The 22181-nt window shown below is 53.6% G+C and overlaps 1 protein-coding gene across 2 annotated transcripts; it reads left to right on the top strand.

The window, feature by feature from the left end:
- Positions 1–18: 18 nt before the first annotated feature.
- PRKCG (protein kinase C gamma) lies at positions 19–21210 on the top strand (the record flags this gene model as incomplete). 2 transcript variants are annotated; one of them, XM_084257134.1, is made up of 18 exons in its annotated part: positions 19–188; positions 601–632; positions 1492–1574; positions 5308–5419; positions 5566–5697; positions 8686–8842; positions 9417–9551; positions 9764–9851; positions 10418–10447; positions 14329–14481; positions 14708–14896; positions 16452–16543; positions 16664–16726; positions 16845–16983; positions 18006–18086; positions 19155–19262; positions 20644–20784; positions 21022–21210. In XM_084257134.1, the coding sequence occupies 18 exons, from the start codon at positions 19–21 to the stop codon at positions 21208–21210; spliced, it is 2094 nt and encodes a 697-aa protein (XP_084113260.1). The 2 variants fall into 2 exon arrangements, with proteins under 2 accessions (XP_084113260.1, XP_084113261.1); XM_084257135.1 differs by lacking the exon at positions 14329–14481.
- Between the last annotated feature and the right edge of the window lie 971 nt (positions 21211–22181).

The following is a 22181-nucleotide window of genomic DNA, read 5'->3' on the forward strand; positions in this document are numbered from 1 at the left end:
GGCGCGGGTCCTAGGGCCATGGCGGGCCTGGGCCCCGGCGGAGGAGATTCCGAGGGGGGACCCCGGCCCCTGTTTTGCAGAAAGGGGGCTCTGAGGCAGAAGGTGGTCCACGAAGTCAAGAGCCACAAGTTCACCGCTCGCTTCTTCAAACAGCCAACCTTCTGCAGCCACTGCACCGATTTCATCTGGTGAGGGCAGGGGCTGGGGAGCGGCTCCCGCCACAGCCAGGAGAGGGTCCGCAGCCCAGGAGAGGGTCCGCAGCCCAGGAGAGGGTCCGCAGCCCAGGAGAGGGTCCGCAGCCCAGGAGAGGGTCCGCAGCCCAGGAGAGGGTCCGCAGCCCAGGAGAGGGTCCGCAGCCCCGCGCCTTGGGCTCCGCCCAGCCCTGGAGTCGGAGGGAGCCGGGGCCTGGGCCCAGCGGCGAGGGAGGAGGGCTGGGGGCCTAGACTCTGAGGGACGGGGCTGGGGGCCAGACTTCCCAGCTCCTAGAAAGAGGAGGTGGCTGGGCGCAGACTCCCGGGTCTGAGAGGGAGGGAGGACCCGGGCTGGCAGGCGGGTCCGTCCCCGTCTCCGCGCTGACCGCAGACCCTTGGCTCTCGGCAGGGGGATTGGAAAACAGGGCCTGCAATGTCAAGGTAAGAGCTGGGGCCTGGGCTCCCGGGACCCTCAGGAGGGTGGAGGCTGGGGCCCCGCCGCCGAGGCTGCTTGACACACGTGTTCCCTGGTCCCCAGAGAGGCGCGGGGGAGCCCTGGGCGGGGGGTGTGGCAGAGACACAGCCTGAGCCTGGGAGGGAGCTCTGCGGAGGGGCCACCGCGGAGGTGGTGCTGGGGGCCCCTCCCTCGGCCGGCTCCAGGTGGGGACAGATATTTGGAGAATCGGTTGCTATGGGAACAGGGCGATTTGGAAAAGGGGAGCTGAAAGGCGGGGTGGGGGGGTGGGGGGGTCTGGAGAGGCAAAGTCAGAGCCCCCCCACCCAGGCTGCTGTCACCATGACAACACCCACCGTCCTAGGCAGGGGCAGGCGGGGTGGGGTCACTGATGGGCGGGAGGGGGCCGGCAGTTATGAGGGGCAGGAGGGGGGCGAATCTTCAAGCACCAGCTGCCACTGCTGAGAACAGAGTGAGTCAGGGAGGGGGGCGGGCCTGCAGCGGGGGCCCCCAGACTCACTTCTGCCCAAGTTGCTGCTTCCTCCATTCCTCGGCGCTGGCTTCCTTCCCCTGCTTCTCTCTTCTCCTCCCTGCGGGCTGTTTGTCGATGAGACCCTCTTCTCTCTCGCTCTCTCTCTCCCTCTCTGTCTCTCTGTCTCCCTCTGGCTGCGTAGCGGGTGTCCCTGGGGGTCTCTTTCTGTCCTCGGGTCCACGCTTGCCTGTCCATCTCCTGGCCCCACTCTGCGTGCTGAGACCCCGCCTTTGCTTCTCTCTGTGGAAGTCTGTGTGGGGTCCCTGTCCGGCTCTTTCTGTCCTCAGAGGTGTCTCTGTGATTCTCACCTTCAGTCTGCAGCTTTGTGGTTCATCGACGATGCCACGAATTTGTGACCTTCGAGTGTCCAGGTGCCGGGAAAGGCCCCCAGACGGACGTGAGTGCCCGGACGCCTGGTTCTCCCTCCTCGGGCCGCGCCCCCGCCCTCACCCCCTCAGCGTCCGTCCCAATTTCTCCTGCTATTTTTATGGCTGGGCGTGGAGGGGGGCTGGAGAGAGAGGGGGAGCTAGTCTGGCCCAGATTCCCCTGCCCTTGGCCTGGAAAGGGGGAAGGGGACGGGGACTGAGGCAGGCCTGGGACACAGGTAGGGGACAGAGGTGGCAGCGGTGAGAGAACCCAAGATGGGAACTGAAGGGGGTGGGCTGTGACCCAAGAGCCAAGAGATGTAAGGAACAGCCAGGACAGAGAAAGAAAAACGTGGATTCTGTAGAGACCCTGAGATAAAACAGAATGTCAGAGATGCAGAAAAAGAGAGACCCTGATCCAGAGACGGGGTGGTAGGGGGTGGGCCAGAGAGAGCCCCACAGGAGAAAGGTAAAGGGGAGACCTGGGGAGAGAGGCAGACAGCAGATGCCCAGAGGGAGACACTAGCACGCGCAAAGCTCCAGCCTGGGGGTGCCCGGAGAGAGAAGCCCAGAGAGAGCCCAAAGCCACAGGCTCACATATGCACACACCCACACCCATGCACACACACACCCCCATGCACAGACACGCACAACCTCTCTCTCTCTCTCCCTCCTCCCCCATCGGGCACTTACAACAATAGTCAGCCTCCCTGTACCCCTCCTGGTCCCCTCCTTCACTCTGTCAGGGCTCGTCTCCCTGAACCTCACCTCCGGAAGATGGGGCTGACAGTCTAGTGTGGACCGATAGAACATCCTGCAGTGATGGGAATTATTCTCTCTGCATTGTCCCAAGTCCAACACCGCAGCCATGCACAGCTAGCACTTGTTGTGGGAGGGCTGGACATCTGAATTCCATTAAATTGCAATTAATTTAAATTTAGATGGTCACACCTGGTTCCTGGGTACCCACGAGCCAGCTTCCAACTGGACATCCCCAGGCTTGTTCTGACTGTGCTAGGAAGTCAGGTGGGTTATGGGTTAAGGGTCTAGCCCAGGGCGTGATACAGGTTTGGAGACAGTTTAAGGATCAACAGGGCGAGAGACAGAGAGACAGAGGAGCCACAGAAATCCATGAGCCATTTCACCAGCTTGGCAGCTGAACATCGAAGTTTGCAGAGAAGGTGTGACTTCAGAGAATCTATCCTGAGCCTCCCAGCCACCAGCACCCGTGCCTGTAATTGACTGGCCACCTCACCTGCCCACTTCCATGCCAGCACTGCCTCCGGCTGACCCAGTGCTGATCGCGGGCTCTCACCGGGTACCTTGTACCAGCATAGACTGAACCTCACCACAGCGTATGGTGAGGTTCAGCATTGTTCCCGTCTCCATCTGAATGGAGGCTCCTGAGGTGGATACCTGATTAAAATCCTGCAAAGGGGTTCTATGACCTTCCAAATGGCCTTTGCCCTTCTTTGCACCTCTGGAATGCCTCACCTCTAAAATGGGGGTACTTAGCATGCCCACCTCATCAGATTCTTCTGAGGGCTCAATGAGTCCCATAGTTGGGACAGTAGCTGACATATAACAAGAGACAAAAGATGGACTGTTAATATTGTTAAAATTACTACTATTGCCAGCGATAAAACAGGTGACTAGTGAAGGGAGGGAAGTATTTCCTCTTGGTCACGTCGCTTCTTTTCTCTACTTAATGCTTTTGATCTTATTGTAAGGAACACGGATCCAGGGCTTAGGATGGGCTAAGGGCTTAGAGCAGGGCTTTATTTCATCTTCCTAAGGGGCCCCTTTCCAGGGACGGCTTGTGGCTCTCATTTTACCAGAAGAAACCAAGTTTCAGTAAAGGGTGGTATGTGCGTGGGGGGCAGGGGAGACACACACATCTGGGTTAGTTGGCACAGTAAAGATTTGGACCAAGCTTCTATCCATGGGTCCTGTGGCCAAGTGTGTGCCAGGTACCCTGCTGGGGCTTTCACACCCAGGATCTCATTTCCGGCTACCACAACCCTCCATGTTAGAGTGGGTCCTTAGGGGCAGCTGGTGATCTTTTGAGGCCCAGAGCCTTGAAAGAGATCGTGGCAACTTCCAATTCCCCCCCACTCCCCCCACTGGGGAGTGTAAAACAAAAGTTGAAGAGTGTCCTGAATTTTCACCCTAGGGTAACTCTTGCAATACATTCTTAGAAAAAGGCAAATATCAAATTAGTGAACACTCAGTCATCGCTGGGGGTGGAGGGAGGAAGACTTTATCTGGTGCCCTAAATTCATGTTTCATTGGATGCCGGACATTTAGCACTGTTTCAAGACAGAGATTGTTTATTTCCACTGGGCAGAGGACGACACTGAGGCTCAAAACTGGGAATGGATGAGCCCAAAATCACACAGCTGGGAGATGGCCTCGCTCTTATTAAACCTGGGATTATGTGGGACTGCAATAAAATCACTAATAATAACTAGAGCAGTAACAATAGCAGCGGGAGCGAGAGTACTGAGCGAGCACATTTCACACGCCAGGACCCAGCACACGCTGCAACTCTCCAGCTTTCACTTCCTCACCTGGCTCCCCATGCCTGCGAGGTCATTTCATACTGTCCATCCCGCCAGGGACTCAGAGGAAGTGGACCATCAGCAAGCCCACATTGGCAGAGGCCACAGTGGATGCTCTGGGGTTCGTGGTGGACCACAAGTCTTCAGAGAATAGCTTTAATGGGCGGTGGGGCCGATAGGAACTAAGGATCCTTGGAAGCCACCCCCCCCTGCAGGTTCTGCCCAAACACCACCTAGTTGGTGGGTCCCTCTGCTTCAAATCTCAGCCCCCTCACTGTGCTGGCATCCTCTCTCCTGCCTCATGTTTCTTCCAGAACTCTATCACCATCCACCATGCTGTTAAATGAAACAAAAGTCTTTTTCCCCCGTTCCTCAGCACTTGGCAAGTTATTACGGAAAGAGAAAAAGGAGAGACTTCTGCATAGACACAGATGGTCAGAGAGCTGCTGAAATAAAAGTCTTAATGCTAGTTACTCCAGGAGTTTATTAGGTAATCAAAGTGAGCATTCGAAGCTGGGAGACAGTCGCAGATTTTTTTTCTCTGAGAACCGCTCTGACAATTGTAATTTTGAGTCAGTTTATATACTTGTTACGGAGTAGCACACATGCAGAAGGAAAAGAATGATGAGTCACTGACCATAAAAAAAAAAAAGTCATTATTCTTGACAGGGGTTTTCATTTACAAGTTGAGCTTTTCCATTTCCTAAGTTATCTTGACCTAAAGGTAGGTTGATGCTATCTATGTGCAAAGGAGGGCAAAGGCTGGGGGTGATTTTTGGTCTTCTGAAGAATGCACCGTGGAGCTGCAGAGGCTGGGTACCTGTGGTTAAAGTCTTCTTCTTTTTTTAAAGATTTATTTATTTATTTATTTATGCATACAAGAGCTGGGGTGTTGGCCAGAAGTCCGGGGGAAGGGTGAGAGGATTCACCAGAGACAGAGTGGGGAGCAGAACAGGAGGACTGACTGAAATCCACTGCTGAGGGGAGCAGGAGGGAGACAGGAGAGGTCTGCTGTGCCCTGTGGGTCAGCTCCCTGGCCGGGGATCGAACTCGTGCTACAGTGCCTGGTGCTAGCTTGATGGCTTGATAACCCCGCCTTTAACCCCTTCGCCACCAGGGAGGCCCCTGTTAAAATCTCATTAAGGGGCTCTTGGGTCATCAGTGGAGGCTGCAGCCTTTCTGACCTATTCTTCTCTGCCCCCAGGACCCCCGGAACAAGCACAAATTCCGCCTGCACAGCTACAGCAGTCCCACCTTCTGCGACCACTGCGGCTCCCTCCTTTACGGGCTGGTGCACCAGGGCATGAAATGCTCCTGTGAGTCTACACTGGCTGCGCACCCCAGAACTGGGCGCTTGCGGAGCCCCTCCAAAGGCGTAGCGGCTAGGTTTCGGAAGCAGGAGGGGATGGAGTCTGGGCTTGGGCGCAAGGGCTGCAGGCCCATCCCGGGTTTGTCTCCGCAGGCTGCGAGATGAACGTGCACCGGCGCTGTGTGCGCAGCGTGCCCTCTCTGTGCGGCGTGGACCACACGGAGCGCCGCGGGCGCCTGCAGCTGGAGATCCGGGCTCCCACCGCAGATGAGATCCACGTCACAGGTGAGGCCTCGGCCCTGGTCTGGCTACGCCTTTCACCCCAGTGGGCAGCGCCGGTTGAACTGTCGGTTGAACTCTCGTGCGCCGGCCACCCGGGAAGGCCATGCCCACGCAAAGACCACACCCCCATACTCCTCACCCCACCTCTAAGGGCTGGACATTCCCTGGCCACGCCCCCTTCATAGCACCTCTGGCAACTTTCAGAGCCTCTTAATGGCCTTTCCAGGCCTCATGGTGCTTGAGAGGGAGGGCTTACCACTGGTGATGTGGCCAGTCCTGACACCTGGACGCCAAGGGAGGAAGGGGCTTTGGGTCTAATCTCTCCCCCCACCCCCATTCCTTGTGTCCTCTTATACCTCCCTCAGCTCTTAGAGTGTTTATTTTTTTTAAAGATTTATGTATTTATGCATACAAGAGCTGGGGTACAGGCCAGAGATGCAGGGGGTGAGAGGATTCACCAGAGGCAGAGCGGGGAACAGAACAGGCAGACTGACTGAATCACACTGCTGAGGGGAGCAGCGGCGAGACAGGAGAGGTCTGCTGCGCCATGTGGGTTGCTCCCTGGCCTGGCCGGGGATCGAACTCGTGCTGCAGAGGCTGTGGATTGCTTCATAGTGCGGTGCTTAACCCCTTGCGCCACGAGGGAGGCCCACTTAGAATGTTTATTAATGTCCACTACGTTTTGAAAAATTTCCTCCACTTTTTGAAAATAACTGCATTTCACCCTTTCTTATGGCTACATAATAATACTCTACATTGATCCAATCATTCCTCAGTGGACATTAGGCTCCCCCCAAGGCCCGGCCACTGTAAAAAATGCTGCTGTGAACCTGGTGGAAGATACAGGTTTTTTTGTTGATAGTTTCATGTTCTGTGGCTAGATGCCCAAGAGTGGGATTGCAGGGTCCTGCGGTATTTCACTCTTTAGTTTTTAAGGTAAATCCAGATCGCTTTCCATATGGCTGCGCCGGTTCGCACTCCCACCAACAGTGTAATACAGCTCCTTTTTCTGGGCATCCTTTCCTGCACTCTTGTTGGGGGTCTTTTGAATACGTGCCCTTGTCAAGGGTGTGAAATAGTATCTCATTGGAGTTTTCATCTGCATCTCTCACTTTAGAAGTGACAATGAACATTTTTGACCCTCTGCATGTCCTCTTTGGTGAATTCTCTCTTCATTTCTGGGGCCCATTCATTAATTGGGTTATTTGGAATTTTTACTGTTGAATTGCATGCCGTTTTTATGTGTCTTGGATGTTGTTTCTTTATCAGTTGTGTAGTGTGCAGATATTTTCTCTCACCCAGCGGGGTGTCTATTTAATCTCCTTGAAGTAATCCCAATTGTTTATTTTTCTTTTTCATTCTCTTGCCATAGGGGTCGAGTCTCTCAAAATATCTCTATTGTTGATATCATGGAATGTATCGCCTATGTTTTCTCCTAAGTATTTGGTCGTTGCAGTTCTTATATCTAAATCTCTAGCCAGTTTGGAATTTATTTTTGTGTATGGAGTTAGCAAGTACTCCAACTGGATTCTTGGTGTGGCTTTCCAATTTTTCCAGCACCATTTATTTATTTAAAGAGATTTTATTTATTTTTGCATAGAAAAACTGGGGTGTAGGCCAGAGGTGTGTGTGTGGGGTGTGTGTGTGAGGATTCACCAGAGACAGAGCGGGGAACAGAACAGGTGGATGTACTGAAATACACTGCTGAGGGGAGCCGTGGGTGAAACAGGAGAGGTCTGCTGTGCCATTTGTGGCTTAGCTCCTTGGCCTGGGATCGAACTCAGGCTGTTGTGGTGGGCCGTTGCAGAGGTAGCACTGAGACTTAACGCTCAGGCTACCAGGGAGGCCCCAGCACCATTTATTAAAAAGACTGTCTTTGCCTTAATTTATGATCAGAGGTGCTTTACCATAGATGAGGTGCTGGCATGTATGTGGATCTATTTCTAGACTTTTGAGTCTGTTCCATTGGTCCATGCATGTATTTTTGTGCTGATACTGCGTTGTTTTTAATACTCTTGCTTTAAAATAAAGTTTGAAGTCAGGTAAATGGAGAACCTCCATTTCTCTCCTATTTTCTTAGGATGGCTTTTGCAGTTTGAGACCTATAGTAGTTCCACATAAATTTCAATATTTTGTGTTCAGTTTCCTTGAAAAATATTGCTGCTGTTTTGATGGGGGTTGTGCTAAATTTGGGCAGGAAAGTCATTTTGATTGCTTTGAGTCTGATTTCTGCTTCTCTGGAGGAGGAAAGTGCTGTCGGCCCTCCCTGTCCTCTGGCTATCAGAGAGGTAAGAGATCAGACCTGTAGATCCTGAAAAACACAGCTGAGAACATGCACTTCTTTTTTTAAATTAATTAATTTATTTGTTAAAGATTTATTTATTTATGCATACAAGAGCTGGGGTACAGGCCAGAGATGCAGGGAGTGAGAGGATTCACCAGCAACAGAGTGGGGAACAGAACAGGCAGACTGACTAAAATACACTGCTGAGGGGATCAGCGGGCGAGTCAGAAGGGGTCTGCTGTGTCATGTGGGTTGCTCCTTGGCCTCCCAGGGATCAAACTCCTGCTGCAGAGTCTGCGGATTGCTTCATAGTGCGGTGCTTAACCCCTTGCGCCACCAGAGAGGACCCTCTTTTTTTTTTTTTATTTAATTTTTATCTGTGTGCATAAGAACTGGGGTATAGGCCAAGAGGTGCAGGGACCGAGAGGATTCACCACAGACAGAGTGGGGAGCAGAACAGGTGGATCTAAGGAAACATTGCTGAGGGGAGCAGCGGGGAGACAGGGCTGGTCTGCTGTGCCATGTGGGTCAGCTCCCTGCTCAGAGATCAAGCTGTTGTTGCAGTGGCTGGCCATAGCTTCATGGCACTGAGACTTCAACCCCTGCACCACCAGGGCGGCCCAAGAGAACATACTGACTGGAAGAGAGAGTGAGGGGCCTCTTCCTGCATCTCTGACTCAATCCACCTTCCTTCCCTCTCCCCTCAGTTGGAGAGGCCCGCAACCTCATCCCCATGGACCCCAATGGTCTGTCTGACCCCTATGTGAAGCTGAAGCTCATCCCAGACCCTCGGAATTTGACAAAGCAGAAGACCCGGACTGTGAAAGCCACGCTAAACCCTGTGTGGAACGAGACCTTTGTGTTGTGAGTCCAGGGCCAGGGCGGACCTTGATGACTGAGAGAGAATGATCTGAGGGTCCCATGACCCACAAGGCCCTAGAGAACAGGTGTTAGGACAGAGGCGTCCTCTGGGCAGAAGTGAATGGTGGGTAAAGGGGATGGAGTGAATGAGGGACTCACTTTAGAGGAAGACAGATTGGGGGTGGGGAGAGAGAGACAGAGAGAGAGAAAGAGCTTGTTCCTCAGAAGAGGAACAAAGCCAGAGAGACTCAGATGGAATGGTGGAGGGATGCAGGCAGAAGGATGGTGGCGGTGATGGTGGGTGGACGGATGGGAGGGAGAGAAAAAGAAGCCAAGTGGTGCAGAGATAGCAGGACAGAGACCCAGAGGGAGAAGAGAGCTGTGGAGGGAAAGGCCAGGGATAGAGGGAGGGAGAAAGCTGTCCAAGTCTACTTAGGCCCTGACATGGGGAGAGAGCCCCCCTTCAGGAAGGTCAGAGGTGGGGAGACACAGGCCCAGCCCGCAGGGCCTGCACGCCTCCTCCAACACAAGGGGGACGCCGGGAGCTGGGGCCCTGACCCATTCATCCCGCCTGCAGCAACCTGAAGCCCGGGGACGTGGAGCGCCGGCTCAGCGTGGAGGTATGGGACTGGGACAGGACCTCCCGCAACGACTTCATGGGTGCCATGTCCTTTGGGGTCTCGGAGCTGCTGAAGGCACCTGTGGATGGCTGGTGAGTGGCGGGGCCTGGTACCCCACTCTGTGTCTGCGTGTGGTCTCCCCTCAGGCGACCATCTTTCTTACTACCTCCCTGCGCCTCCCTCTCCTTATCTCACTCTTTCTCTCTCCATCTCTGTGTCCTTCTTGGTGTCTCTCTCCTCCCTCCTTGTCTCTGCCTGTCCCGCTGGGTGCCCCTCCCCGCTCTGCTCTCTGTCTGCGTGTCAGGTACAAGTTACTGAACCAGGAGGAGGGCGAGTATTACAATGTGCCGGTGGCTGATGCTGACAACTGCAGCCTCCTCCAGAAGTTTGAGGTACCCAGAGTGTGGCTGCCCACTGGGAGAGTCCCTAGCGCCCCCAGTTCAGGGCTGGCCAGGTCCTCAGCCTCCTCAGTGCCCACTGGGCCTGGAGTTACCATTCCTGAGAGACCCTGCAGCTACTTCGCCTCCTTTTCTTTTATTAAAGATTTATTTTATTTATGCATACAAGAGCTGGGATGTAGGTCAGAGGTGTGGGGTGAGAGGATTCACAGGAGACAGAGTGGGGAGCAGAACAGGTGGGTTGACTGAAATCCACTGCTGAGGGGAGCAGCGGGGAGACAGGAGAGAGGTCTGCTGTGCCATGTGGGTCAGCTCCCTGGCCAGGGATTGAATTCAGGCCATAGTGGTTGGCGATAGCTTCAGACTGCTGAGATTTTACCCCTTGTGCCACCAGGAAGGTTCCTGCGCCTCCTTTTCTAAGGGCCTCCTGCCCTAGGGTTTGATGGAAATTGTAATTCCTACCCATCTCATGGCTTGGGAGTTTTGGGGCCTCTCACCCCACACTCTAGGGCAAGCTGCTATCTCTTTGGGGGCTCTGACTCTGCCTTTCCCCTCCCCAGGCCTGTAACTACCCCCTGGAACTGTATGAGGTAAGTAGAGGCTGTGAATGGAGAGTTTTGTCCCTGTGGTCTGTTTCTCCCTCTGCACCTCTCCATCCCCTGCTCTGTCTCTATTTCCACGCACTTGTTTGCCGTGGTTCTTGTGCTTGCTCAGTAGCCCTATAGCTCCAACTGGGGTTGGAGCCTCAAGCAACTCCCCAAAGTAGGGACACAGTTCCAGATTCTTAAATGCCAGGATGATGTGTTCTATTAGAAGTAGCCCAGGGCACCGAAGAAGAGGAATAGAGGAGGTGCTAATCGCTCGGGGGAAGGCATCAGGGAGGACTCCACTTAGGAGGTGACACCTGAATGGATCCTTGCGTTGTCCTGTCTATTTATCTCCCTGGACTTTCTGCAACTCATGTTCTCACCTATTTCTGAAGCGTTACCTAAGCCAAGCCCTGTTCTGGGAGCAGAACCAGGCCATTCCCTGGGGAGCTCCTCTTTCCATGTAGGAGAAAATTATAGCTAGAGACACTCACGCCTAAGAAATGTGTTGGATAATGGAGATAACATCGCCTAAGAAACGTGTTGGATAATGGAGATAACATCAGGCTGCAGGGAGTCCCAAAGCCCCTAGCTCCTTCTGGGGGAATGGGAGGCAGCTTCCTAGGGGGGCCAGTCCTGGAGGGAGTACAGCAAGTCCCTGGCAAAGGGGAGGGAAGCCAGACTCCAGACCCTAGGAAGAAAAGCTCTCTCGCTAACTTATTCTTTCAAAAACCAATTTGTTGAGCTCCCTCCATGTGCAAGGCGTGGTTTAAGCCACAGAGGATACAACAGCAGGCAAGACAGGAAAAAAAAAAAATCCCTGCTCTCCTGGGACTTACAGTCAGAGGAAGTGGAAGAAAATCAGAGAATGAAGTAAATGCTAATGCAGACAGGCATCCCATCAGTGCTGAAACGCATCCTGAGGCCATTTCCTCAGCAGGCAAAGTCTAGGGTGTAATCCCACATGGGGCCTCCGCTCTCCTGGGCTGGGTGGTGCAGCCACTGTCCCCCTCGCATGGACGAGCCTGTGAAGATCACTGTCAGATGCAAGTGCAAAGGCCCTGGGGTAGGAGCTGGGCAGGGGTTTCTGCAGCACAGCGTGGAGGACAGGGAGGCCGAAGGGTAAGAAGCAGGTGATGTCAGAGGGTACCTTGACTGCTTGGAAGGAATTTGACTTTCAGACCAAGTAAGATGGGAGGACATCAAGGGTACCTGAGGTGATTTAGATTTGAGCTAGATGACCGCCTGTGGGCAGAGAGGGAGGGTAGAGGGCACTGGTGGAAGGAGGAAGAGGGCGACAGCGAAGACCCCAGGGAGAGCTGGGCACCCTTGGTAGCCAGCAGCCCTCTTCTCCCAGCCCTCGGTCCGCTGCACACCCTCTTGATGAGATCTGTGTTCCTGCCAGCTGCTGGGTGACAGTGGGGAGACAGGAAGGGTGGAGACACAGTCTCCGGCTTTAAGTAGCTCAGGTCTGTGTCACACAGAACCTGGAAACACAAGTCATCTCAGCAGGGAATTTCCACAAGAGTGGAGGCCTTACAGGCATTGCGGGGGCCACAGGAGCCTTTAGCCCCCAACTTGGAGGCTATCCAGGGCGGTGACCTTCGCAACCCCAAGGACAGGGACCAGCTGAGGAATCGCCAGGAGTAAGCAAACACCAGTGGGCTTCCTTTCTCCAGGAAAGGAAGAAGAATGCAGAAACGCGCACTGGGGTTTTCAGGCCCAGTTTGGCGTCCTCAGGAGCGTTTGCCGGAGAGAGAAAAAACAAAACATTTCAGGGGTCTCGCTGCCGGCTCAAGCACCTACATACCACCAAATCCCTGAGGTGGCTGTTTTGAATGAGAGCTGGCTGCTTGGAGCTGGGATACGCAGGGAGGAAATTCAGGTGCAGAGGTATAGCCTTTTGCCCAGTTTTTCACCACTTCTGCAGCAGAGGTGACATTCCTGAGCTCTTACCCGACAGAGGCTTGGCCGCGAAGACCTGGAAGACAGTGGGTAAAGATCTGGAGGCAGGAAGGGGGGGACCATAGGATTAGGTGTCTGATGTGGAGTGTTTTTGAGTAACAGCATGGCTGCTGGTGGCTGGTCCTGAAATGTCCACTATTGAGAAGCTGGGGTGTTGTCTTGCACCCGCAATCTTTTGGGGCTTAACAGGCTCCTTTGGAAACTAGGGATTATGTTTTCCAAGAAAACAAAACAAAACAAAATAGATGCACATGATAGTGCCTTTTTTTTTTTTTTAAAGATTTATTTATTTATTTATACAAGCACTGGGTACAGTCAGAAGTGCGGGAGGGTGAGAGAATTCACCAGAGCCAGAGCGGGGAACAGAGCAGGCAGATGGACCGAAGGACACTGCTGAGGGGAGCAGCGGGCGGCAGGAGAGGTCTGCGCACCATGTGGGACCCTCGCCGGCGGCCAGGGATCGAACTGGTGCTGCAGAGGCTGCGGGCAGCTTCGCAACCCAGCGCTCAATGATAGTGCCTTCATTTTCTTGCCATTCTTCATGGATGTCATTGATGAATTCCTTCATCTACAAGTATTAATGACACAGCGCTAGCCCAGCACTCAGTATGTGTCTAGAAGAAAAGCAAACAGAAATGGCCCTTATCACGCTGCGCTCTGGAAACTGTCCGAAGCACTGTGCATGCTAATTTATTTCATCTTCGCCAGGTCCCTATGTGGGAGCTACTGCTATTATCCCTGCCTTGTAGTTGAGGATATGGAATCTGTATCCAGGTGGCGAGACTGCTTTTCTCCACAAGATTGCAGCGTTTGATAAAAACCCATTAAGCCCCAGCTCTTCCCCATGCACCATTACTGTGTTTCAGAGAACAAAACAGACCCCAGCCTTAGGGAACTCACAGCAATCAAATAGATGTAGATGACTAAGAAAAGAGTGACAATGGAGCTCTCAGTGGTGGCAGGGGGCAGTGAGAGAGGCAACTGACCTGGTTAAGAAAGCGTCTATGAGGTGACTCTGGAGTCAAGGTCTAAAGCATGAGGAGCTGGGGACTAGGAGGAAATTGGAGGGGTGAGCTTTCCAGCGAGGAGGAGCACGTCAAGGGCCCTGGGGCAGGAGGGAGGGCAGGGTGTCTAGATCAGGATGACTGGACCATGGAGGGAGGCAGGACAGCAACCTGCAGGGTCCATTTGTGCCTGGTTTTGCAAACCATATGGAATAAAATCTTAATGCAGGGCTGTTTGAGGACTTAGGTGTAGGGGCACAGGGGACACATGACCCAGTTTATTTATTTTTAAATTGACCCCTCAGTAGAGCATGCCTTAGAAAGGGTAGCCATCACGTACAAGTGTGGACGCTAGCCCAGCAAGTCCCCTAGGGGCGGTATCACAGGACGCCCTCCTGAGGACACAGCAAAGGCCTGGAACTTAAAGCCAAGTGAGCGTCATCCAGGAATTCCTAACAGATGCAGATTCTCAGACTGCACCTCAGATTTAAGGGAACATAAAGTCTGGGGGTGGGGGAACATTCTCAGGAATTCCAGCTTAGCAATTTGGAGCACGGAGACCCTGGAATTGAACTTTTTGCATTTTTTTTTTTCCTGGCTCTGCTTTTCACGCACTTTTCACTGACTTTGGGATAGTTAATTAACATCTCTGTGCCAGTTTCTTCTTCTCTAAAGGGAGGTGGATTTTTCAAAGACAAGGTCAGAGAGTAGCTAGCTAAGTGTTGGCCAAGTAAATAAACCCTCTTGGCTCTGTAAATCGGAGAAGGTTGTTGAACCAAGGAGCAGGGGTGGGGACAGTGGTTTTCCCTGTCCGTTTCTCCCCAAGCCTTTCATTCTTGGATATTCCCTCTCAGGGGCGTCGCCTTATTCCTGTCTGGGGTCTGACAACTCCCCCTTCTCTCATTTCTCTCGCAGCGGGTCCGGATGGGCCCCTCGTCTTCTCCAATCCCCTCCCCATCCCCTAGTCCCACCGACTCCAAGCGCTGCTTCTTCGGGGCCGGCCCTGGACGGCTGCACATCTCTGACTTCAGTTTCCTCATGGTTCTAGGAAAAGGCAGCTTTGGGAAGGTTGGATTCTGGGGCTCTGGGGGGGGCGTGGAAGCAGTGTGGGGAAGGTCCTATTTCTGACCCTTGGAGAAGATGGCCAGGGCCAGGCTCAGCACCAGGCTACCAAGGCCCCAGGGTCTCTGGGGAGAACCACCCAGAGGCAGGGGTTGGCAAAGTGGGGAAGCCCGGTGCCCCGAGAGAAAGGAAAGTCCTAGGGTTCTGTTTCTCCGTGCGCCTGAATCCGTAGGTGATGCTGGCCGAGCGCAGGGGCTCCGACGAGCTCTACGCCATCAAGATCCTGAAGAAAGACGTGATCGTCCAGGATGACGACGTGGACTGTACCCTGGTGGAGAAACGCGTGCTGGCCCTGGGGGGCCGAGGCCCGGGAGGCAGGCCCCACTTTCTCACCCAGCTCCACTCCACCTTCCAGACCCCGGTAAGGAAGGAGGAAACTGAGGCGGACTCCAGAGTCCTGCCTCATGTCGCGTGGATAGGCCAGGGCTCAGCTTCAGGGGTCTCCGCTCAAGGCAAAAAGTCTGAGACTCTTATGCGCTCAGCCTGGGCATGGGCGGGCCTGGGCGCTCGGTGGGCGCGGCCAGCATGCAGGTGCGCTGCAGGGGCGTGGCCGGAAGGCTGGGCCCCTCGGTGGGTGTGGTCAGCATGCAGGTGCACTGCAGGGGCGTGGCCTGAAGGCTAGGCCCCTCGGTGGGCGTGGCCTGAGTGAGCTTGGTCTTGAGTGGGTTTTTTTTTTTAAGATTTATTTATTTATGCATACAAGAACTGGGGTACAGACCAGAGGTGTGGGGGGATGAGAGGATTCCCCAGAGACAGAGTGGGGAACAGAACAGGCAGACTGACTGAAATACGCTGCTGAGGGGAGCAGCGGGCGAGTCAGGAGAGGTCTGCTGCGCCATGTGGGTTTCTCCCTGGCCGGGGATCAAACTCGTGCTGCAGAGGCTGCGGATTGCTTCATAGTGTGGTGCTTAACCCCTTGCGCCACCAGGGAGGCCCTTGAGTGGGTGTTTTTTGAGTAAAGGATTTTGAGTATAAGAAGGCGTGTGGAGAATGGCTGTGAGTGGGAATGCCTACAGTTGAGCTCCGAGGTGCTCACTCTTGGCTTCTGAGTGTAGGACTCATGAGAAATGGGGCGTTTCCCCAGGATTGTGGGATGGGACAGGAGTCAGAACCCTGAGGGGGTTGAGAGGCTGTGTCTCCACTTCCAAAAGGGCACAGCCAGCTCCCCAGGTTAAAATAAATTATTGTTGTCGAGGGCGGCTTTGGTTTGATGACCAGAATTGCATGTATGAGTGGGTGGGTGTGGAAGAAGTTGTATCCCCAGGACTTTCTTTCTTTCTTTCTTTCTTTTTTTTTTTGTGGGACCCTCGCTGGCGGCCGGGGATCGAACCGGCGTGGCAGAGTCTGCGGGCAGCCCAGCGCTCAACCGCTGCGCCACCAGGGGAGGCCCAAGATTTATTTATTTATACGAACAAGAACTGGGGTACAGGCCAGAGGTGTGGGGGGGTGAGAGGATTCACCAGCGAGAGAGTGGGGAACAGAACAGGCAGACTGACTGAAATCCAGTGCTGAGGGGAGCAGCGGGCGAGGCAGGAGAGGTCTGCCGCGCCATGTGGGCAGCTCCCTGGCCGGGGATCGAACTTGTGCTGCAGAGGCTGCGGATAGCTTCGTAGGTTGCGTCCTAACCCCTGCGCCACCAGGGAGGCCTCCTATCCCCAGGATTTTTAATGAGTGAAGGGTCTCAGTCTTCAATGCTGAGGGCGCAGAACCGAACCAGCTGATAATTCAGTGTGTGGGGATGGGATGGAGGAAGATTCAGAGTGGCCGGCCTAGAATCGCCAGGGCCTCCCCGTAGGCGTGACCAGGCCTCTGGATTTCTGACTGGGTGAATCTGGAGCCCCCCACGTGTGTCCCAAGGGGGTCCCACTCCCTGGTGGGCATGTCCTCGCCTCTAAGCCCTGCCCACTCCTCCCCAGGATCGCCTGTATTTTGTGATGGAGTATGTCACCGGGGGCGACTTGATGTACCACATTCAGCAGTTGGGCAAGTTTAAGGAGCCCCACGCAGCGTGAGTCCCAGCCAGGAGAGGGGTTGGTGGCGTGGGAGGGGGGTGCGAGGGACTATGACGGGGAAAGCGGGGGAGGGATCCAACCACTGACCTCTGACTTCCCCCCCCACTCTCTTCCAGTTTCTACGCAGCCGAAATCGCCATCGGCCTCTTCTTCCTTCACAATCAGGGCATCATCTACCGGTGAGCAGCCGTGGACCTGTTGGTCACCTAGAGGGGAAGGGATTCAAACTCACAGCTCAAACTGGCTGAACTCAACCCTTTCTGCAACCTCTGCCCCCACTCCCCTGCCCTGTCCTAGGGACCTGAAACTGGACAATGTGATGCTGGATGCAGAAGGGCACATCAAAATCACTGACTTTGGCATGTGTAAGGAGAACGTCTTCCCCGGGACCACCACCCGCACCTTCTGCGGCACCCCAGACTACATAGCCCCCGAGGTAACCTGGATTCCGATGCCCTTGGTGCTTTCCATGTTCGCTGAGTGACTGTGGTTGGTTGTCTAGTATTCTGTGTATCTCTAGTAACTGGGGGGCTGGTCCTGGGGTCTTTACGTGCATGGTGGGCGATCTAGCGTGGGCTTTCTGGCTGGGCAGAGGCCTGTGCGCCTAGCATTCTAAGTGTGTGTGTGGGGGGAGCTAGGTCTCTAAATAGGCAAAGTGGGCAGGACCAATTAATAAGGATTCTAGAGCTCAGAGCCTGATACTGGACTATTCTAGGATGGGGTGCAGAGTGGAGCGATTTCCAGTGTACTCTGCATGCGTGGGGCTGTCTCCCTAGAACACTAAGTGTGTGGAGGCTGTCTCCTGACTCTTGCAAGTGGGTGGAGTGTTCTCTGCTTTTGTTAAGGGGGTGGAGCTAATGATCTGAACGTAAATAAGTGGGTAGAGAGCGTGTCCTGACTTTTCTCAGTTAGAGGAGGTGGTATTGGTGGTGCCATCCTTGCTCTTCCCAGGTGATTCAATGCTAGGGTCCAAGGAATCAATGTCAGTGGTTACAAAACCTAGCTGGAAATCAAAACCACCTGGGAAAAATTTGAAACACACACATATTCCTGCCTATTGAGGCTGAAATTCTTCAGGGCTGGGAACATCTATTTTTAAACAACCTCCTAGATGAATCTGAAATGCATCCAGATTCAAGATGCTCTGGTCTCTGCTATTTAGCCCTATGCACCTGATATTGTAAGGACTGGGTCCAGGTACCTAAATATTCAAGAACAGGGGAGCATGTGACTTGACCCTTAGATAGTCTCTTGATTTCAACCACGAGATGCTCTAAGTAAGTAAAGTTTGTTTTCAACATTTTCCAAAGGATGAAACTCTGGCCAAGGATTCTGAGTTGGAAGAGTCTGTGCTGAAAGCACAGTGGGTAGGGTGTCCAGGGTGTAAGGCTAGAGGCGTCCTGGGCTTCTTAGAGCACAAATCCTGATTCTTTGCCTCTCATCCCTTGTTCCTGACAGATCATTGCCTACCAGCCCTACGGGAAGTCTGTGGACTGGTGGTCCTTTGGAGTCCTGCTGTATGAGATGTTGGCAGGACAGGTAAGGGAAGCCGGGGCGGGGGGGAAACTGGCTTGTCTAAAGGCAACAAGGAATGGGGTCCCATCTGTGATATGGAGCAGATCAGGAAGGTAGGGCTAATCTGCCGGGAAGCGCTGGCCCGTCTAGCGCTGTCCTTGGTCCTGAAGCATTCTCTGCCCACCGGTCAGGTGATCTGCAACTTTGTTTTGTGCCATGGGTCCCAGTAGTAATTTGGTGAGGTTTAGGGACCCCCCCCTTAAAGTTTTTAAATTCACAAATAAAATGGTAAGATTTAAGGAGAAATAGATCATACTGGAGTATGGTTATTAAAACTTCCAAAAGTAACAAATGTCAATTAAATATGTTTAATTGAAAGGTATAGAGTTGCCTAAAATATTAAACATTGGGAGGTGGACATATAGGAGATTTATGATTAGTGAATTAAATAATATGTTTTAACAGTAATTGGAGGTAAATAGGAAGGTCTGTCAGCAATTTTGAAGTGGAGATTACTGATATATTAAGGTATCTGCATCTCTAATACAATAAGAAAATATCTGTGATTTCTGCTGGCAATAAAGTCACAAGTGCTACTGTGGAGCGGGTTGCCTATATTTTTAATTGAAGAAAATGTCCACTTAGAGACTTTAAGAGATGAAGATGATGCATTATTCCCAAGCAAGATCAGAGACCCCGTCTATTGTATACCCAGCTCCTCAGTTCCCAAAGATTAAGAAACCTTGCCTTGGGTTGCTTTCCCTAACCCCAAAGACTGGAGACTACTGATTCAACCAGGGAAAATGCTTTTACAGTTTTCCCCTGCAGCTTTTCCTCTCTTCTATTTAAATGACATATTGCCTCATTAACACCCTGCTGATTTACACCTCAGGTAGAGACAGGCCGGCAAAGAGGTACAGAGAGCTGAAGCATCTGAGATAAGAAAGGAGGGCATCTGAGAGGGAGACAGATAAAACTCTCCTCTGTGGTTAGTGGGGGGGGGGGTGTTCATTTCATGGTGGGTGATGAGGGTGTGGAAGGTGTCAACAGGTAGCTTGCCAAGTCTCTGACTAATCACCCTCTCCTTCCTAGCCCCCCTTTGATGGGGAGGATGAAGAAGAACTGTTTCAGGCCATCATGGAACAAACCGTCACCTACCCCAAGTCACTGTCCCGGGAAGCCGTGGCCATCTGCAAGGGGGTGAGAGCCCCCGACTCCCAGATTCTCCAATGCACCCCATTGCTCCCTTCCAGGACAGCCCATGTGGTGTCTCTGTGCACATTAGAGCAAGTGCCCATTCCTTCCATCTGCTGGAAAAGCTTGTCTCATGCTGGGGCCGGCATATGCCCCTGCTGCTCTTCTCCCATTTTCTTTTTTTTTTTTTTAAATTTATTTATTTATGCATAGAAAACTGGGGTACAGGCCAGAGGTGTGGAGGGTGAGAGGATTCACCAGAGACAGAGCAGGGAACAGAACAGGCATATCTACTGAAATACACTGCTGGGGGGAGCAGCGGGCAAGTCAGGAGAGGTCTGCTGCGCCATGTGGGTGTCTCCCTGGCTGGGGATCGAACTTGTGCTGCACTGGCTGCGGACAGCTTCATAAGTTGCGTCTTAACCCCTTGCGCCACCAGGGAGGCCCTCTCCCATTTTCCTTTTCCCACTACTCAGGGAAGTGCAGGAAGGCTAGGGCCTGTCTCCCCAAAACAGGGTGGGCCCAGTGAGCCTAACTTCTGCCACTTTTCTTGGATGAGTCTCTGAAACTCTGGGAGCCTCAGTTTCCTCTTTGGGGGTTAACTCAGGAGAAAGAGCCTAGTCTAGCAGCTTTCAAGAGATGTTAGCACAGTCTGCCTCTAGCTCCTGTCTCTGTGGGCTGCTGTCTCGTCCATGTGCCTCCATCTACATTTATATGATGGGGGCTTTCTGTGTCTCTGCCTGTCCTCTGTGTCCTTTGGGATCTCTGTCCACAATCTGAACCTCTGTCCCCTGCCTCTATGTTACCCCTCCCCCCAACGCCCAAACACATACACTCACACTCTGTCTTGCCCTTCTCTCTCCGGATCTCTCTCCTCCTCTTTTTTGGGGGCTCTTTGTTCTGATCTCTGCTTCTTATCTGTTCTTTTGCTTCTCCCTGGGGGTTTGTCTGCTGGGTCTTCATTCTCTTCTCTTTTTGGGTCTCTGCACACCCCCCCCCCCCAAATCTCCTCCATCTCCTACTTTCTCTGGGTCTCTTTCCTTCACTCAATCTCTGTTCCCCTCTTCTGGTCTCAACCTCTCTCCATCCCCCTCTGGTGTTCCCCTCTGTCCTCCTCCACTCTGTCTGGGTTTCTCTGTCCTGGTCTCTCCCTTTCTCTGCCCCTTGCTCTCTGGGTGTGGCTCCCTCTTGTCCCATCTCCGTATTCACCTCTTTCACCTTCCCTTTCTAATTTCTCCTGCCCCCACCCCTGCTCCCCCTTGCTGTCTTTTCCTCTCTGGATCTCTTTGTGGGTGTCTCTCTATCCTTGTCTTTCTTTTTCTCATTCTCTGGGCCTCCCTGTCTGGGATTCTGTCCGTCTGTCCGTCTTTCTCTGTGTTTTCCACAGTTCCTAACCAAGCACCCAGCAAAGCGCCTGGGCTCAGGGCCCGACGGGGAACCCACCATTCGTGCCCATGGCTTTTTCCGCTGGATCGACTGGGAACGTCTGGAGCGGCTGGAGATTGCGCCTCCATTCAGACCCCGCCCGGTCAGTCACCTTTCTCGCCCTTTAGTTCGGGGTGGGGGGGCAGGGGCAGTGAGCTCCAGTACCTGCATGTGGAGGTGGCCTGGGGTTCCTTGTGGGGAGACCCCCTAAAGGGAGAGGCAAAGGTTATGAGGGATGTGCAGAGGCCCAAAGGAGACAGGAGGTGAATACGGGGTACATAGATGGACACCCAAGGAGGGGGCAGAACTTCTCAGGTTGTCCTCTGGGTATTTTCCACAGTGTGGCCGCAGCGGCGAGAATTTCGACAAGTTTTTCACGCGGGCAGCGCCTGCACTGACGCCCCCAGATCGCCTAGTTCTTGCTAGCATCGACCAGGCGGATTTCCAAGGCTTCACCTACGTGAACCCCGATTTCGTGCACCCAGACGCCCGCAGCCCCATCAGCCCAGTGCCTGTGCCAGTCATGTAATCTCACCTGCAGCCGCTAGGTGTCGCCATCGCCCCCGCCGCCACACCGGTTTAACCCCACTGCCACCCCTTTCTGATTCTCTATCTTGCTCCCCAATAGTCTGGCCTCTGCCCTGTGGGTGCTAGATGCCCACCCAAGCGCTCTTGGCATTCTAAACTCCATACAGTGTCTAGAGCCTTCCCGTGTTCTGGATTCTGCTGTGCTGAATAGTCTCATCCACCTCAGGGTTCTGGACTCTACTCCACCAGGTGCCAGAACCACCTCCTCCATCCCAGCCCCATGGGGTTCTAGACTCCGTCTTGGTAGATTCAATGCCTCTCTCTTTTTTTCCTTTCTGGGAAATAGTCTTGTGGGGTAGGCTGTTCCAGACTGGGTTTCCAGAACCAGCCCCCTACCCAACTTTGAGGCCCCTCCCACCTCCACTACATTCTGGAGCAAGTGGGGGGCTGTGCCTCCTGCTCCAGTGCCCCCCCCCCTCTAGGCTCTGGGGTTCCTGGGAGATCTGGAGGACTCTTTCCCCAACTGTTCTCAATCAGCTTTTGGTCTAGACTTCCCCATCATAAACCCATCCCTGCTCGCCTGCAGGTGCATGGCTCAGTCCTGCTCAGACCCTCATCCCCACCCACCCCTGCCTGCCACCCCTCTGGGGACTCCCTCTCCCTTCTTCTCTACTCTCTACATCTCCCACTGGCCACCGCTGCTGGAGAATAAATTTGGGATGCTGATGCTGAAGTGTTTGGATGTTTTCTTCTAGGCTTGGAAGATGAAGGGGCTGCGGAGGTGGGAAGTGACTGTACATAGAAAAAAAAAAACCATGAAGAGACGGGGGGGGGGGGGAGATGGCGGCAGAGAGAAGGGGAAGCACAAAAGACCCATCAGCGAGAGAAGATACACACAGCAGCCTGGGGCGGGGGAGGCACAGGGGGCCGAGAGGTAGACGCACACCCCTGAGAGTGGCTGACACACGAGCA

The sequence above is a fragment of the Talpa europaea genome (assembly GCF_964194135.1).
Source record: "Talpa europaea genome assembly, chromosome: 16".
NCBI lineage: Eukaryota > Metazoa > Chordata > Mammalia > Eulipotyphla > Talpidae > Talpa > Talpa europaea.